Source organism: Bombus fervidus, chromosome 8 (assembly GCF_041682495.2).
Source record: "Bombus fervidus isolate BK054 chromosome 8, iyBomFerv1, whole genome shotgun sequence".
Taxonomy (NCBI): Eukaryota; Metazoa; Arthropoda; class Insecta; order Hymenoptera; family Apidae; genus Bombus; species Bombus fervidus.
This window is the reverse complement of record NC_091524.1, coordinates 5251667-5269959: the sequence shown is the minus strand read 5'-3', so window position 1 is coordinate 5269959 and position 18293 is coordinate 5251667. Positions and strand designations below refer to the sequence as shown.

At 46.9% G+C, this 18293-nt stretch overlaps 1 protein-coding gene across 26 annotated transcripts in view; it reads left to right on the top strand.

Annotated features, from left to right (window-relative positions):
* The window catches only part of Dscam1 (Down syndrome cell adhesion molecule 1), a 57070-nt gene that overhangs the window by 34826 nt on the left and 3951 nt on the right, over positions 1 to 18293 (top strand). For 18 of the 26 annotated variants that reach the window (XM_072009546.1, XM_072009541.1, XM_072009544.1 and 15 more), the window contains 18 exons: positions 808 to 1125; positions 10817 to 10936; positions 11021 to 11194; positions 11272 to 11568; positions 11671 to 12032; positions 12114 to 12482; positions 12556 to 12742; positions 12822 to 13109; positions 13188 to 13457; positions 13537 to 13768; positions 13833 to 14009; positions 14080 to 14246; positions 14552 to 14791; positions 15029 to 15196; positions 15723 to 15860; positions 16516 to 16706; positions 16788 to 17145; positions 17498 to 17555. In XM_072009546.1, the coding sequence (XP_071865647.1) occupies positions 808 to 1125; positions 10817 to 10936; positions 11021 to 11194; positions 11272 to 11568; positions 11671 to 12032; positions 12114 to 12482; positions 12556 to 12742; positions 12822 to 13109; positions 13188 to 13457; positions 13537 to 13768; positions 13833 to 14009; positions 14080 to 14246; positions 14552 to 14791; positions 15029 to 15196; positions 15723 to 15860; positions 16516 to 16706; positions 16788 to 17145; positions 17498 to 17555 (4114 nt within the window). Of the gene's footprint in view, positions 1 to 807; positions 1126 to 3079; positions 3371 to 4999; positions 5294 to 6106; positions 6398 to 6858; positions 7147 to 10816; positions 10937 to 11020; positions 11195 to 11271; positions 11569 to 11670; positions 12033 to 12113; positions 12483 to 12555; positions 12743 to 12821; positions 13110 to 13187; positions 13458 to 13536; positions 13769 to 13832; positions 14010 to 14079; positions 14247 to 14331; positions 14515 to 14551; positions 14792 to 15028; positions 15197 to 15722; positions 15861 to 16515; positions 16707 to 16787; positions 17146 to 17497; positions 17556 to 18293 lie in introns of all 26 variants that reach the window. The other 8 variants (XM_072009563.1, XM_072009553.1, XM_072009557.1 and 5 more) reach the window with 7 other exon arrangements.

Genomic DNA, 18293 nt, shown 5'->3' with positions numbered 1-18293 from the left:
CAGTCACACCGCCGTGCTCTCGGTCAACGGTATCCCCCTCGACTATACGAATTTACTAACTTTGCGACTATAAACGGCCTATTAAAGGGCGCGCCGACCATTCAAGGGGAGATCGATCGGTACCGCGGATATATAGCGAGAAAAGTTTCGACGAATGTGGGTCGTTCTTTTTTAAAGTACGCTCCACTTTCGTCCGACGAACTTTTACGTTTAAAACGTTGATCGTTCTACGAACTTTGCCGCTAATTTCTTCTCTCATTTTAATTATATTTTTACCGCAACGTTTGCCTCGAATAATCGGTCGGCGCGTTTTTCAATAGCTTTGTACACTCTCAGTATCTTCTCTCGTAACTTCTTGTTTTCCGCAGTAATCTTCATAGTGTAATAATGTTTATCAGAAGATCACTGCCGTCGTCGTGCCGATGATCGAACGATGTGCGAACGAATGTCTCGATCCTCGCGTACGAAGGCAAGGTAAGATTATCGTCAGAGACGACGGCAGGTAAGGACACGGTCCATCCCGCAGATACAGCGAGACGATGGTCCATGTTTCTTTCACTTGTTTTCGTATTGCTTTTTTACAGTTCTGTCTACCGTTTTCTATCCACCTCCTTTAAATTTCCTCGAACACCTCGTAGCCGTTCTAGTCTACGCACCGTCATCCTCGATCAAAACGACAGCTCAAACGCGTCGTTCGTGGTACGCGATTGTTTTCGCGCTTCGATCAACCGAGATGTAAAAACTCCGAACCTGTGTCCTGCTCCGGAAGCTCCTACGCGTGATTCAAAGGTTGTTTGTAACTTGCAGTAGGACCGCAGTTAGCGCCGTTCACGTTCGGTGACGAGGCTGCCAACGCGGGAGATATGGCCACCGTTCAGTGCGCCGTGATCAAAGGCGATTTGCCGGTGAAGATCGTATGGTCACTGAACGGTAGGTCTATCGATGTCGGACGCGTGTCCGGTGACCACAGTTACGACATTCCTGACATCGTCGTGACCAGAAGTAGTAAACGGATCAGCACCCTGACGATAGACTCGGTAGCCGCAAGACATGCGGGCGACTACTCGTGCACCGCGATCAACGCAGCCGGATCCGCTACGCACACGTCGGTTCTGTCAGTGAACGGTACGCTTTGATGAATTTAGGACGATTGGGTGAACCGATTGGGTGATTGGTCGGCCGTGTACTACACCGGGGGTATGCGTCATCGATCTCGTAGGTGCCACTGAGGATGGAGGTGAACGTCGAGAGACAAATTCTTCGTGTCAACATCTTACGGTTCTTTCCTCGTGTCGTGAAACGTTCCTTAAGGAGTTCGATAATTATCTCGTCGTACATCCACATTAACGGCGGTCGCGTATTTTTTTTTTCATCGAACGATACGTGTACATCGATACGTTCGACCTATCCATCTAGCGTTGTTATCACGTCGACAGTACCGCCACGCATTGCCCCGTTCGAAATGGCCGACAAGGCTGTGAATTGGGGCGATTCCGTATCGGGTGTCTGCACCGTAGTCAACGGGGATTCCCCGCTCGAGATCAGCTGGGCGTTGAACGGTATGCCCATCGACGAGAGTCATCGGATATCCGTCACTACCACGAAAAGGAACAGCCTGCTGTCCATAGATTCAGCCAGTCCGAGTCACGCGGGAATGTATACCTGCGTTGCCTCGAACGCAGCCGGTGCCACCAGCTATTCGGCGGAATTGACAGTGAATGGTACCTACAGTAGACACACCCGAAACAGATATAGAGAAACCTTGATCTTCATCCCCTTTTAATCCTCTCGTTCATCGCAATCCCACGTACCGCTTCCGCTATCTCGTATCGTGGCGAGCGATCGAAGGGGTCGCGTGAACTCATTCCAGCAACGTTCGTTTTCTCACGAACCACGGAAACTGGTAAAGTACTCGGTTACAGTCGCACCGCAGATAGCTCCGTTCGTAATCACCGAGGAGCCGGCGAATTGGGGCGACTCGATTTCCGTGGTGTGCGCCATCCTCAAGGGTGATTTACCAATCGAGATCACGTGGGCTCTGAACGGCGAACCAATCGGCCGTGATCGTTCGGATATTAACATTGTGGCAACCACGCGAAAGAATAGCATCCTCAGCATCGAGTCCGTGGCCGCGAGACACGCGGGAGAGTACACGTGTTCGGCGTCCAACAAAGCTGGAGCGACCAGTCATTCGGCTACCCTGGCTGTCAATGGTACTTTTCCTCAACAGAGATGTTCTCCGATACATTTCCCTCTTTTGCACTCCTTGACTGTCATCACTGTTTCCTCGCTGCCTCCCAGTCGGTGTCGGTGGTTGAGGCTTGGAATTTCTCTCGAACGAAACGTATCGATCCTCTAACGAATGATATTCAAAATTTAGACCTCCGACCGGTACTATCACATGTGGTTATAAATTGGTAATCGAGTCGTGGTACTCGAGGACAATAGAGAACGAAACAATTAGACAATTAAGGATTCTTTATTCCTCTTAGTTGCCCCCGAGATAGCTCCGTTCGTGATCAGTGAGAAACCAGCAAACTGGGGAGACACGGTCACCGCAACCTGCACCATGTTGAAGGGTGATTCTCCGATTCAGATCGAATGGGCTCTCAATGGTGAACCGATCTCCCACGATTATTCCGATATATCGATCGCGACCAGCCGGCGTGTCAGTTTGCTGACGATAGACGCCGTGACGGCGAGTCACGCCGGGGAATATACCTGCATGGCCAGCAATGCCGCCGGTGGAACGAGTTTCACCGCGACTTTGGCCGTGAATGGTACAATACGTGTTCCTTACTCCCCATTCAGTTTGCTTTATTTTCTCGATGCATGCACGATATTCGGTCAAATAGCTTCCCTCTGTATCCAATTTCCATTTCCATTGTCGACTGTTTCAATCATCGTAACCTTCCTAATTCCTCTGGTTGCTTTTTTTTTTATTTCAAAAAAGGATTATATCGTTGTCATTGATCAGATATCCTGCTGATAAATTCGTCATTCTTAGGAAGGGTCGTTCCATTTGTTACTTGCTTTATACGAAGAATTAAACATCTCTGGCATATTATGCTGACCGCAGTTGCACCGGAACTCGTGCCATTCGTGATCGGAGAGGGACCAGCGAATTGGGGGGACACCGTCACCGCAACGTGCACGGTACTGAAAGGGGATCACCCGATCCAGATCGAGTGGGCCCTGAACGGCGAGCCGATTTCGCGTAACCATTACGATATATCGATAGTAAATACCAGCAAGCGTGTCAGCGTATTGACGATCGACGCTGTGACAGCCAGACACGCGGGAGAATACACGTGTTCTGTCAGCAATGCAGCCGGTGGAACGAGTTATTCCGCATCTCTCGCTGTGAACGGTACAACGACATCCCGTATTTTCTCTTCTTCCATTCCTCTCTAGTCTCACTGTTTTCTTTTCGTTTCATGCATGCACGCAACCTCCTATCGCCCTTACACGTTCTCCTCGATCCAACCTGTCGAAGAGAAGAGGAGATTCGTCGCATCGTGTATCACATGTATCGTTGATATCACGCGCGCGTTGCTTTCGTTTATCGAATGAATTCTTCATCGGTGTTCCAACGAGACCGCTACAGGAATTATCGATCTGTTTCGCCTCGACGCGATGGCTCGACCGTATAACCGTTCTCGCGAGGTGAAGCGTCTCTAAGCCTCTAGCAAACATTCACGGGATCGTGACGCAGCTGGTTGAATCGATAGCCATTAATCAGCATGCCGTGGTCCATGAATGCTAAACAAAGTTTCCATGTCCTTGTAGTTACGCCGCATATAGGGCCATTCTCGATCAGTGACGGACCAGCTAACTCGGGCGACATGGTCTCGGCTACCTGTTCGATTATGAAAGGCGACTTTCCGGTAGAGATCGTTTGGAAGTTTAACGATAGGGTGATAGGTTTCAACGATCCGGACATTACTATCACGAGGATCAATAAACATATGAGCGCACTGAGCATCGAGTCCGTGGCAGCGAGACACGCGGGCGAGTATACGTGCGTCGCGACGAACAGAGCTGGAAACGTCAGCCACTCGACGACTCTGGCCGTGAACGGTACCTATCTAAACAAGCACGCTTGCACGTCAAAACTCGTTTTGCACATAAGCCTCGCCTATAAGATAACGAAACAATTGCTATATCGTTGCACTTGTCGTATCTGTCGGTAATCCTCTGCCTTTTATCCGTTTCCTTGGAACCCTGTGTTTACCTGTGTTTTCCCGTACGAATAAGAACGAGAGAACGAAGAAACCGGCGACTCGACGAAAGATGCATATTCCCACGTCGAATTTCGCGATCGGTTAACACCTTTGCGGCGCTCGTTTCTCAGTTGCACCGCAGATCTTTCCATTTACATTTGGCGACGAGCCGGTGAACTCGGGCGAAGCGATCTCGGCGACCTGCTCGATCCTGAAGGGAGACTTCCCGATGGACATATCCTGGGCGTTCAACGGCGTGTCGATCGATCCCGAGAGAACCGATCAGTACACGATCACGAAGAGCAAGCGGCTGAGCGTGTTGGCGATCGATGCCGTGGCCGCAAGACACGCGGGAGAGTACACTTGCACCGCGTCGAACAAAGCTGGAGCCTCGAGCCATACGGCGATGTTAGCTGTGAACGGTAATACGCACGCATATGTGTAGACCGGCGCACGTCTGTTCAGACTTTCTTTCGTTTAGACGACGGGAAAGCTGGGACCTTCCTTTTTCATCCCTCCACTCATCTACCTGAATTCAGCAGCTTATTCAGATCCGTCCTATGTATCGTCGTGTGTACACGGGGGACGTTGGGGCAGTTTCGCTACTAAAACTCGCGATCTCGCCACGAACGATTAAACAGCTAGGAGATTGGACGATCGATCGATTCGCCGGCAGAATCGTATCAATTCCTGTGGTCGTTAATTAGGTTAACGCGGACAATTATGAGATTCTCGGATAGTGTCGCATGCTCATCGATCTTGTGTAAACGTTTCAGTCGCGCCACAGATCGCGCCATTTACGATCAGCGACGAACCCGCGAATTGGGGAGAAGCAGTTTCGGCGGTTTGCACCGTTGTAAAGGGTGACCTACCTATCGAAGTAGCGTGGGCTTTGAACGGAGAGCCTATCACTAACAAGAATCACGGTGATATCACGATACAAAGCACTGGAAAGCGAGTCAGTCTGATGACCATCGAAGCCGTGAGTGGCAGACACGCTGGGGAATATACTTGCACAGCCTCGAACGCAGCTGGAGCGACGAGCTATTCGGCTATCTTGGCCGTCAATGGTACAGAAATGCACGAAAACGTTCCATGAGCTGTGTCATGCAATAGATACGAACGAAACTGCTATCATTCCCATTCACTAGCACGCGTCCGTGAAAACTTTGAGACTATCTCCTTTCTCCTGACTTAACGTGAAAGCCACTCCCGTCCTGTCTCTTCCTGTACCTTTTCTTAAACTTCTTTTTACCATTTCTTTCCTGGTTTTCCTACATTTGTGTAACGTGGACATACAAGACTGACCAAGACGAGTATCCGTGAATCGAAAAGAACTGAAATGGCTATCGGATATTATTTCTAGTCGCTCCACAGATCGCGCCATTCTCTGTCAACGAAGAACCAGCCAATTGGGGTGAACAAATTTCAACAGTATGTAGCATCTTGAAAGGTGACCCACCTATCGAGATACGGTGGAGTTTGAACGGGGAACCGATTACACGCGCTAGCCATCCGGATATAACCGTCACGAAAAGCGGGAAAAAGACTTCGCTTCTAATCATCGAGTCCGTCACCGCGCACCACGCAGGCGAATATACTTGCGTTGCGAGCAACTTGGTGGGATCCGTCAGCCGTTCGGCAGTATTATCGGTGAACGGTACTACGCAATTATACCATTAAGGCATCTCGCACGATCTCCCATCGAAACTTTCCCAAAGTTGATCCTCAACCCTTGCTATTACACGCGTGAGACCGCATTGTCTTCGGTCCCTTTGTTTTTATTTTTCTCGTGGATATATATTCTCATATTGGCTCGCAAGAGATCGTCACGCTTTCAAATTCTTCCATCGACAGTTTCTATGTGGTTGTTCGTCTCATAGTCTCTCCGCAGATCGCGCCGATCTCCTTTGGCGACGAGCCCGTGAATGCCGGAGACTTGGTTTCCGTACAGTGCGTGGTGACCAAAGGCGACTCTCCTCTGGAGATCACTTGGACTTTCGATAACCAGCAAATCAGATCCGATCGAATGGACGTGATCGTGTCTAACTCCGGGAAACGCGTCAAGCAACTGACAATCGAGTCCGTAGCTGCGAGACATGCCGGAGAATACACCTGCGTTGCTTCGAATGCGGCTGGATCGACCTCACATTCGGCCAAATTGGACGTCAACGGTACACGTTTGTCGACGAAACTTCCACACCCTGATATTCCCCGTCTCTATTTCCCTAGTGCCGACTAAACTCTTTCCATCCATTCCTGGCATCCTCCTATCGATATCACGATTACTCGGCGTTTTTCTATTTTTCGTTTTCGCTTGTTTTTCTCGTTTTCTCGGTTTTACCGTATTTTTGGTGTTTTGTTTTAATTGATTTTCTTCTTCTGTCGAACATCGTCTGTCTGCCGTGTGAATTAAGCGATGCAAGGAAGCGAGACACGTAATTCGCGAATGAAGTAATTCGAGCGATGTGGATGCGAATCGCGAGAGAGTGAGAAAGAGGAAGAGAGAGAATATTCTTCTTTGATCGGACAGCTACGTGCACGGTTGCGTGACCGTGGCACTGCTGGCACAGGCTGACCGTGACGCGGCGGCCAACGCAGACTTTTGTTCCTTTCAGTTTTTTTCTCTTTCCAGTCATTCCGAAATTATTGCCGTTCACGTTCGGCGAAAAACCGCTTAACTCGGGTCAAGTAGTAACGGTACCGTGCGCCGTGGTCGAGGGCGATCAACCCTTGAAGCTTCGCTGGACCTTAAACGGTCATGCGATTTCGCCGCACTCTGGAATCTCAATCGTGGATCTCGGCGGACGGGGTGCCATACTCAGCATAGGATCCGTCCAGGCGACACACGCTGGAACGTACACGTGTATCGCGGAAAACCTTGCCGGAAGGCACGAGCTCTCGGCCGATCTGATTGTCAACGGTGCTTAAAAATCAAAGATCTATACCAATAAGATAGATCTTGTTCGAAAGTCGCACACCTATGTTCTTGTCTTGTTCCTCTGAAGAATATCCAGCTTCCTTCGACCACTTCTCCAGTAGCAGTACATTTTTCCTTGCTTGTGTAACGTTAAAAAGACCTGTCCACTTTTTTGTATTTTCTTGCTTTCTTTTTCTTTTCCGAGATTAAATTTATCTTTACATACGTTTATTTCTATTTTTCTTCCGGACTCACGAATAACACGAAGACAAGTTCTTGCATCAGCCACGGCCAATTCGAAATCCAAGGATAATCGCGTTCGAAATCGTTTCGTTAAAAATCGCGATCGTATTGAAAGAAGCCTTGAGTCACGGAACTCGTGGCCGAATTCTCGTCGCGGTTAAATCATTCCCGCTAAAACAAAACGTCTATTTTCTCCCGTTCCTTCGTTTGTATCTGTGCCTGACTCTAGAGTCAATCTGTCTCTATCTCTCGGCAGTCGCTCCGCATGTGCAGCCGTTCTCGTTCGACGAGGCCAACTCCGGCGATCTGATAATCGTCCATTGCGCGGTCGTAAAGGGGGACACGCCGATTTCGCTCAAGTGGTTGTTCGAGGGACGCCATTTAGAAGTAGGCGACGGAGTGGGTATCACCGCGTTGGGGGATAGAGTGTCCGCTCTGACGATCCCCGCAGTCAGGGGAGAGCACGCCGGGGAGTATGCTTGCGTCGCCGATAATCCAGCCGGTCGTGCTAGGCACAGCGCCCATCTCAAAGTGAATGGTACAAAAAAACGAGACATCATGCACGTAATTCATGGTATTCAGCAGAAATCAGAGCGAACGTGTGGTATATCCGAAACAATTGGAAACCGGCATGATGTTGTGATCCAGCCGTATATGACGCGTAGCCCGTTGGAACGCCGTTGCTATACGTTTTTTCGTGTTACATTACGTTACGCTGTTATTCGGGCCGAAAAACGGAACGATGTTTTTTTATTAATTGAATTAATTATCCGCTCTTGCGTGATTCGTAGTTCGAGTAGTAGTCGTGTATATATTATATATTTGAAAGAGAACTAACCAAAGTTTCTACCACTGTCTGCTGTTGATTGTTGTAATAGCATACATATATTGAATATGTTTTTTGGAAAGTCTACATTTGCTCCACTGTCCATTCTCTTTCTTTCTTACATTATAATTATCTTCCCGCATCGTTTGTTTCGAAGCATCATCGTTTAGGTAGGTCGCTCAGCCGAGTGTAGCTTTTGGACACCACAGTCCCACTCTCGTTATCCTTGGGCTACCATGATCAAAGGTAATTTGTCCATAGTTCAGGACGAGCTAAAGTTTCCCCTTCATTCCCAGGTCCAGTTCTCTTTCTCGTTTTCTCCTTCTGAACACTTACACGAACACGCATATACACACACATACATACATACACGCACACACACACACACACACACATACACTCTGTGTCACTTTCTCTTTCCGTTTCGCTGTTACTCTCTTTTGTTTCTCTGGCTGGTTCATTCTCGATCCTTCTTTTCTCATCCTCCGTGATTCATCATCGGTTAACAACCATCATTCGCACAGAGAAAGAGAAACGAAAAGTTTCGCTGGCGCACGAAGCTAAAGTTTCGACTGGATCGTTCTCCGTAACGATGTAACAGAAACGCGGTAAAGTAGGTTTCGAAGCAGAAAGGGAGAAGGACTACCGAGAGATCGGATGAAAGACGAGAATCGTGAGAGTCTGTCGCGGATCATAGGGAATAATCGACGAACCGATGAAAGTCGACGATGAATATGACCACGAGATGGACCGCGGTCCAGTCCAACGAATCGGGATCGCACGGAACTTTGGACCGCAGGAAGCGTGTACCGTGGATCTAGCTAGAGACTATCATTCCAGTCTTGCCACGGATCAATCCGTTCGATTTTGGGGATCAACCGATTTATGCGGGGCAGGCTGCTCAATTGGCGTGCATGGTGCTGGTGGGTGACACTCCGATCGATATTTCCTGGACCCACAAGGACCAGCCACTGTCACAATTCATGGGATACAACGTCGGGAAACTCGGCCCACGGACGAGTATCTTGCTGATCGAGCCGGTAACACCGGAGCACGCTGGACGTTACACGTGTATCGCCAGCAATCCGTCTGGGAAAGCGATGCACGAGGCGACATTGCGAGTTCATGGTTAGGGCCAGAGTAATGTGGGATCATTGAATGATATACTAATGATTGAACGATGATTAAATAACTCGGAATGAAAAGCAACCGCGTCGGAAGCCCGTGAGAGTATATGATTGCAGGCTTGATTGATGCATCTTCGTCGTTGCCGAAGCTGTCGTGTTTCCTTGGCGAAAAGCTTTCTGGATTTCAGTTCTCAGCGGAAGAGTTTGACACCACAGCGTGTTGCTTTCGTCACCGGGGACGACACTCTCGCTCTTTCTAAATGTTTCTTTACTTTTACCATTATCTTCTACCATTTATTCTACGTTTTGTTCATTGTTTCTGGACCCGCCTATGTTTTTCAGCCGAGTAGCAAACGCAAAGTTACGCCCAAATTCTTACGTGTTCCCCCCCCAGCAAATTGGTTGAGCTTGACCCGCATCGTATTTGTGGCTAAGTATCTCGCCTCGTTTGATTACCCTGTCTCGTTGTCATGCTCATCGTCGCTAATTTCTTCGACGACACTTTTCGTTGGCTTTCGAATTGTTTTCTCGCCGCGCGATTATAAATCCAGGCACGTGATTAGGATACACATCAATATTCTTTCTCATACGCGACTCTAATCGCGTTACATACTTCATTTAATCATTCTCATTTACCAATACCGAATGATAATCGGTGGATCGTCGCGATCTTTCAGCGATCATCTAGGTCCCAGCGATCGAGCTGTGTGTTTTTCGTGATTACATTCGAGTGTCGATTTATTATACCTCACCGTACCCCCGTCGCGCTACAACGTGTCCTTGTTCCAAGATGACCGACCGACCATCCAATCACCCATGAAAATCACCCTTTCAACCTGTGCCTCGTCAACCTATGGAAAAGTACCTTTTCCACCTTTTCACCTCCGCCCTGCCTCTCACCACACGTCTCGCCTCGTTCATTTTTTACATGCATTCGTAGTGGTAGCTAATATATCTTTTAATATGCATGCCATTTTTCCTTAGACTATAACACGTAGATTATTTTTCAAGCGGTGCAGCATGATGAACCGTGCTCGAGTATCATAGTCACAGTAATTATACGTAGTGTTCCTTGCACGAGCGCTGTGAGCTCCTTCAGAGCCGCAACCATATTCTTTTCTATCTGCCTGTTTCACCTATCTTTCTGTTCGTGCTGTAGTCACCCGCATAATCATTTTGAATTCCCGCATGTCGAACTTTTGCAATGTTGTCGCAGTTGCGGGGGCGAGTCGCGTTTCGTTCAGCATGCCACGAAACTGACTGTCGTGATCTTTGGTTTTATTTTTATTAAATCGATAAAAAGAAACACACGTGATTCGAGATTCGAAATAGTTGTCGACTATCTGTTGCAAAGTATCGGAATGTCCGATAGAAATTATGGAAACCCAAGATCACGATGCGACTGACTCCCGGATTAACTGCCGATATGGTGGATGCGCCAGGAGAACAATTGAATAACTTTGTTGTTCTATAACAGTACCTCCCCGCTGGATTCTGGAACCCACCGATAAGGCATTTGCTCAAGGCTCTGATGCACGTGTTGAATGTAAAGCTGATGGTTTCCCCAAGCCCCAGGTCACATGGAAGAAAGCTGCTGGTAAATATATTCGCCTCGAAGATCATTATCATTACTTTTCCTCTGTCGATACCTTTATGACAAATTGTATTTTCTATTTTATAGGAGATACACCGGGCGATTATACCGATTTGAAACTGAGCAACCCAGATATCAGCGTTGAGGATGGAACTCTGTCAATCAATAATATTCAGAAGACGAACGAAGGCTACTATCTGTGCGAGGCTGTAAATGGAATTGGCGCAGGACTTTCGGCTGTTATCTTCATCTCGGTTCAGGGTAACACATTATTCGCGATTATTTCTTTCTTACTTCTTTTAATTCTGTCAATAATTTTTATATCGCTTCAATCGCAGCACCACCCCACTTTGAGATCAAACTGAAGAACCAGACCGCACGACGTGGAGAACCTGCTGTACTGCAATGCGAGGCTCAAGGCGAAAAACCAATTGGTATTTTATGGAACATGAACAACAAGAGACTGGACCCGAAGAGCGATTCTCGTTACACCATCCGCGAAGAGATTTTGGCTAACGGCGTACTGTCTGACCTGAGCATCAAGAGAACTGAGAGAAGCGACTCTGCCCTTTTCACCTGCGTTGCCACCAATGCCTTTGGAAGCGATGACACCAGCATCAACATGATTGTACAAGGTTCGAATTGATTTACACAAATTCAACGTCTGCCTAATTTTTCGCATATCGATCGAAGTAGTAATAAAACTTGATGAAATTTCCTTGATTTTTGAATTCCAGAGGTTCCTGAAGTACCATACGGCCTGAAGGTATTAGACAAATCCGGACGATCGGTTCAATTATCCTGGGCAGCACCATACGACGGAAACAGTCCCATAAAACGCTATGTCATTGAATACAAAATCAGCAAAGGCTCTTGGGAAACTGACATTGACAGAGTACTGGTACCCGGATCGCAACAGAACGTAGCTGGCGTTTTCAACCTGAGACCTGCCACCACATATCACCTGAGAATTGTTGCTGAGAATGAAATTGGTGCATCCGACCCGTCTGATACCGTTACAATTATCACTGCCGAAGAAGCTCCTAGCGGCCCACCAACCTCTGTTCGCGTTGACGCTCTTGACCAGCACACTCTTAAGGTAACTTAAGTTTCTTATAGCTGATAAATATTTAAATAACAAAGTATATTTTGATTGAGACTGTCGATTTCATTCGATTAGGTAACATGGAAACCACCCCCACGCGAAGACTGGAACGGTGAGATTCTTGGATACTACGTTGGCTACAAACTCTCTTCCTCCTCTGACTACATTTACGAAACCGTTGACTTCTCAAAGGAAGATGGAAAGGAACACCACTTGCAAATCATGAATCTGAAGACCTACACTCAATACAGCGTTGTTGTTCAAGCGTTTAACAAAGTTGGATCGGGACCAATGAGCGAGGAACGAAGACAACACACCGCCGAAGGAGTACCTGAACAACCCCCTCATGACACTACTTGCACCACCTTGACTTCCCAGACTATCAGAGTTTCCTGGATGTCACCGCCTCTTAGCGCCGCCAATGGAGTCATCACCGGATACAAGGTAGATAAAGGATTACACTCTGAATAAGTGTCTTTGTGTGTGTTGTGGCGATGTTTACAATTTTCTTTCGCAGGTTATTTACGGACCATCTGACACCTGGTACGATGAGAACACCAAGGACACCAAGATCACCTCCTCCAGCGAGACCATCTTACACGGACTGAAGAAATACACCAACTACACTATGCAGGTTCTGGCTTTTACTTCTGGCGGCGATGGAGTTAAATCTGCACCTATTCACTGCCAAACGGAACAAGACGGTAAGTGATGCCTGGTAGAAGTAAATTTACAACAAATTGTAACTGGTGTCTGAAACGTGCTCTATTGTCTTTCTTATAGCCCCTGAAGCACCTATCGCGATCAAGGCTCTGGTTATGTCAGCTGAATCGATTCTTGTCTCATGGCGCCCACCAAGCCAACCGAATGGAGTTATCACCCAGTATATCGTTTACACCAAGGCAGACAACGCAGAGGAACCAACTAGCCAGAAAGTACCACCGAATCAACTGACTCACGAGGCATCTGGATTGGACAAACAACGTAGATATGACTTCTGGGTAACTGCTAGTACCAACATTGGCGAAGGAGAGGCTTCAAAGATCGTGGCATTGGCACCAAGCGTTCGAGGTACTCTTCAATTTTCTATTGTTTGAATTTTAGCCATTTGTGGTAAACTAATTTGATCGTGATAAATTAACTTTCCAGTACCGGCAAAGATCGCATCTTTTGACGACAAATTCACTGCTACCTACAAGGAAGATGTTAAATTACCCTGCCTGGCTGTCGGAGTACCTGCACCGGAAGTTACATGGAAAGTACGTGGCGCCGTTCTTCAATCTAGCGACAGACTGCGACAACTGCCCGAGGGATCTCTGTTCATCAAGGAAGTCGATCGTACCGATGCTGGAGAATACTCTTGCTATGTTGAGAACTCGTTTGGCCATGATACCGTTACTCACCAACTGATCGTTCACGGTGAGTGATATCTTAGGACTTCAGATGGGATTCGATGGGATTCAAGAACGAATGATTGATATAAGACGACGTTTCGTAGCTCCCCCACACTCACCGCAAGTTACTCTTACTGCTACGACCACCAACTCGTTGACGATGAAACTGAGACCTCACCCTGCCGATAATGCTCCGATCCATGGATACACGATTCACTACAAACCAGAATTCGGCGACTGGGAAACTGCACAAATTAGCTCTACTGCTCAGAAATATACTCTTGAAAATCTGTGGTGTGGCTCAAGATACCAGATTTACGTTACTGCATATAACGGGTAATAATCTAGGCCTGCATGAATGAAACTGTCGTGGAGCGAGGCTCACTTGTAATTCCCTTAGAATTGGAACCGGCGATCCATCTGACATGCTCAACACACGTACCAAGGGCTCGAAACCGATTATTCCCGAAGCGGCTAGATTCATCGAAGTTTCCACGAATAGCATCACCCTGCATCTGAGCGCCTGGTCCGACGGTGGCTGCCCAATGCTCTACTTCGTCGTCGAACACAAGAAGAAGTAAGGAAAATTGTATAGAAGAGACTCTTTGAGTTTGATGAAAATTTAAACGCCCTTTGACGCGATTCAGGCACCAACAGGAATGGAATCAAGTCTCGAACAATGTGAAACCCGGTGGAAACTTTGTCGTTTTGGATTTGGACCCTGCTAGCTGGTATCACTTGCGCGTTACTGCTCACAATAATGCTGGTTTCGCTGTAGCCGAGTATGAATTCGCGACATTGACCGTAACCGGAGGTAAGAGGATTCAAACGGCAGCGGCACACTCGTCGCCGGTGCTAATGGTGGCTGGATTGAATGGTCGCCATATTTTTTGTTCCAGGCACCATTGCACCGGCCCGAGAGCTACCTGATGTGAACGGTGGTGGCAACGACGAAGATCCGATGAAAATTTTCATGGCTAACTTAAATCTGGTCGTACCCGTGGTAGCAGCTATTCTTGTTATAATCGTTGCCGTCATCGTGATCTGCGTTCTCAGAGGAAAGGGTCATGGTGGTGATAAAGGTAATATTCCTTTTTTTTTTATTGTTTTAACGAACAGGTACGATCGCACCCCCCGTACGCAATAGTGGCAACGACAACACGGATGTCAGACGTTATTTCCCCTGGTTACCTAGCTGGCTCGACGTGAACGTTGTGGTACCGGTGGGAGCTACGGTTGTTGTGATTATTGTAGGCATAGTTGTGATTTGCGTCGCGCTGTCTAGGAGAACTCGAGGTCCGGAACAAACACGGCTGCGAGGTATCTCATCAGCCGACGAGAAATATTACGAAGGACAATGTATACCAATTTTTTTTTATTATTTTATCTTGCTATGAGAACATAGATGGAAGTTTATCAGAAGGATAATTTGTAAATAAAAGAAGAGTTTAATCGATTGAATGGAAATGACATTAACGATGAAACTAGTTCGAGATGTTCGGAGAAATTATTTTTCTGATAATCGATCCAAATCGAATACCGAATGCTCGACATTGTCGAACTCTCGAGTGGCATTTGTATCGTTCGTTCTTTTAGACGATGTGGTATATCAGCAAACTGGAGTTGGCGGAGCTACCCTTGACAAACGCAGGCCTGATCTTCGCGACGAACTTGGATACATCGCCCCACCGAATCGCAAACTGCCCCCTGTTCCTGGCTCAAATTATAACACCTGCGATCGCATCAAGCGAGGTACAGTGATAAGTAAGCCACAACTGCCTACAATATGATTTCTAGCTAAATTCCAATTATTGTCTAGATGTTGTCGCATCGGCACGATAGTGTTACCGTTATTTTTATTTTACGTGACACACGATCGAATCGCACAGGTGACACGATTTTAGATCTCACCATTGTCAGACAAATCGGCGTGCCGATACGTCGTTGATAAACCAAACACACACACACATACACGTCCAGACACATTATTTATATACGCGTTGATCATAGTCAATGCCAGTTGTTTTATTGTTTGCCTCGCTTCAAAATTTTTTTTCTCTACACCTAATCGATATGTATGTCCCACGGGAACGGTTATCTTTCCTCCCTTATTTTGCGCTTATCACATTTGCTGCGCGTACCAAGCGTGTACCATGAACGATTACCTTGTTCACTCGGATGACTCCGTGAATCGTCAATGAAATCAATCACCCCGATATGGCAGCGAGCCAAAACCGAACATTGGTAAGCGTCAGTCAGTCGTACGACCTTTGTAGTATATGTTCGATAGGTGGAACAGGCTCGATAAGAAGCCACTCAACGTGGGATCCCAGACGACATATGTACGAAGAATTGAATCATTGCGCACCGAATCGAAGATGTCCACCACCACCCCGTATGGGCAGTGCCGAAGCTCTCTCCCACAGAGGTTGGTAAAAATAGTTAAAGACCCGAACGAAGTGCTCTTTCTCCTTCTTGTGTCGCCATGACGAGCCTTCGTCTATCGCGAGACTACGATTACTAACCTACGGCCGGTGCAGCTATTGGCTGGTTGCAGTCGGTCTTCGTAAGTCCTTTGAACTCCACGGTTCTTACACCGTGCTGATGCAACCCTCTTAATGTTTGCACGTCCTCGCATGCTTGCGCTCTGGTACCCTTTGGTTTCGCAAACAGATAAACACGATGTACTCATAGGAAACACCTCTTTCGATTTGTCCCACTTTTCTAAGCGGAACAGGACCAGTTTCTCACTTGATCTTCGTCACTTTTCAGTTGAAGATATTTAGAATATTTATTATAAGATACGAAAATCGAGCAAATGTAAATGGACCTGTACCTATACAACTAACATGCATGAGATCTTCCCTTAAATATTTCTCGTTGACAAGCAAGTACGAGACAAGAGGAAAAACATAGGAATGTAATACGTAGGTACCTGACAATTTTAGCGATAGCGATGACTGCACGAGACCAACACCTTGCGAGAGATTATCCGATTGATGACGATAATCCTATACAATGAATAGATTAGTTCAAGCAGGTCTATAACTGCAGTGTCTACCCTGAGTGATTGTTTCTTTCAGGCATGGAGGATGAGATCTGCCCGTACGCTACCTTCCACCTTCTTGGATTCCGCGAAGAAATGGACCCCAGCAAGGCTATGCAATTCCAGACCTTCCCTCACCCTGGCAATGGACACTCTGGTACCATGGGACCACCTGTTGGACATCCTACTAACGCTTCTGCTCACAGCCGCTCTGGATCTCAGTCTATGGTATCAGAGCTCTTTCTAGAGATATTTCCTAGTTTAATTAATTCAATTTATTGAATTAAATTCCTCCCTTGTTTTTTATAGCCACGTCAAAATGGTCGTTACTCTCGAGTTCCATCCCAAGGAGGTGGCAGCGGAACCCATAACGTCTTCTCTCCTGAATACGATGACCCGGCAAACTGCGCTCCTGAAGAAGATCAATATGGCTCTCAATACGGACAATACGGCGCTCCCTATGATCATTATGGATCTCGTGGCTCTGTTGGACGTCGCAGTGTAGGATCGGCCCGCAATATTCCCGTTTCTGGATCACCCGAACCACCCCCACCACCACCAAGGAACCACGACCAGAACAACTCCAGTTTCAACGACAGCAAAGAGAGCAACGAGATCAGCGAAGCAGAGTGTGATCGCGACCAACTTGTGAACCGCAACTACGGCGGTCAGTACAAAGAACCGTGATCGAGTAGGGAATCAGAGGATCGAATTACGAAGCGAATTAATTTACAATAGAATGACTCGTTACCGGGAAGAACAATTTTCTAACGTTGTGTCTTCTTGAGCCGAGTCAAGGCGATCTCGTTTCGACTATTCGCTCTGTGTTTCCTTATCGCTGCTCGTCCTTAAATAGTAGAAAATATAGGCATGCCGAGTGAGTCACGGCGTACAAGAATGAACCGGGACTCGCTGCGGAGTCTGTGTATCTAATCGTTTAGCTTCCACGATTTGCATGCTACGTGTCGTCGTAGTAGTTTACCGTTGTGTCAATCGTGCCGTGTGTTTTTCTATTTCAGTGAATGCTCGCGGCAAGGACGGCATGACCACCGAGGAGATGCGTAAACTCATAGAGAGGTCAGTAGAGATCGAGTGAGTTTGGTTAACGGTGTACGATTAAGAAACGTCACCGTTCATGCCGCTGTGTCTCGAGCGATTTCTTGCCTCGAGAACTGTCATTGACTTTCTCGAAAGTAAATTGGCCAACCACTCCGTTAGTCGCTTCGACTTTTACTATTCGAACAAACGTCATACGTTTCTCGATTCTCCATAATATAATATTGTAATTCTGCCAGACCTGCTTCTTCTTCTAGTAAATTGTTGTTTCTTTTTTTTTTTTTTTCTAAACCATTGGTATCTTCGGATTCGATTTGGACCAATTGATTCGCTGGGTGTTCCAAAATGATAGTGGCGATCGAGTGCACGGTGGTTTCGCTAAGAATTCTGAACAATCCTTTTGACAATCTGCTTAACGTATCTCTGACTTTTTCTTGTTTCATGACTCTTTACGCAGGAAGCCGTAAGTTCGTTAGACAATAATAATAATAATTAAACCGCAGGATGCATTCTTGTAACGACAATCGCGTTATAGATGAGTTTTGGAAAGCTTTAGAAGTTGCGTTAACTTTGTTCTTAGCTAGTTTTTTGTGGCCACGAGAATATAGGTCAGTCAATGCTTCGACAGCGTCGCTTCCATACCAACGACAATCAGATCTCTACCTGGGTCGAATAATGCTTACTAAGTTTACATGTATTTGCATGCGATTTTCATGACATTTTGCCAAATGTGATATTCGTAGATAATACTAATTTTTG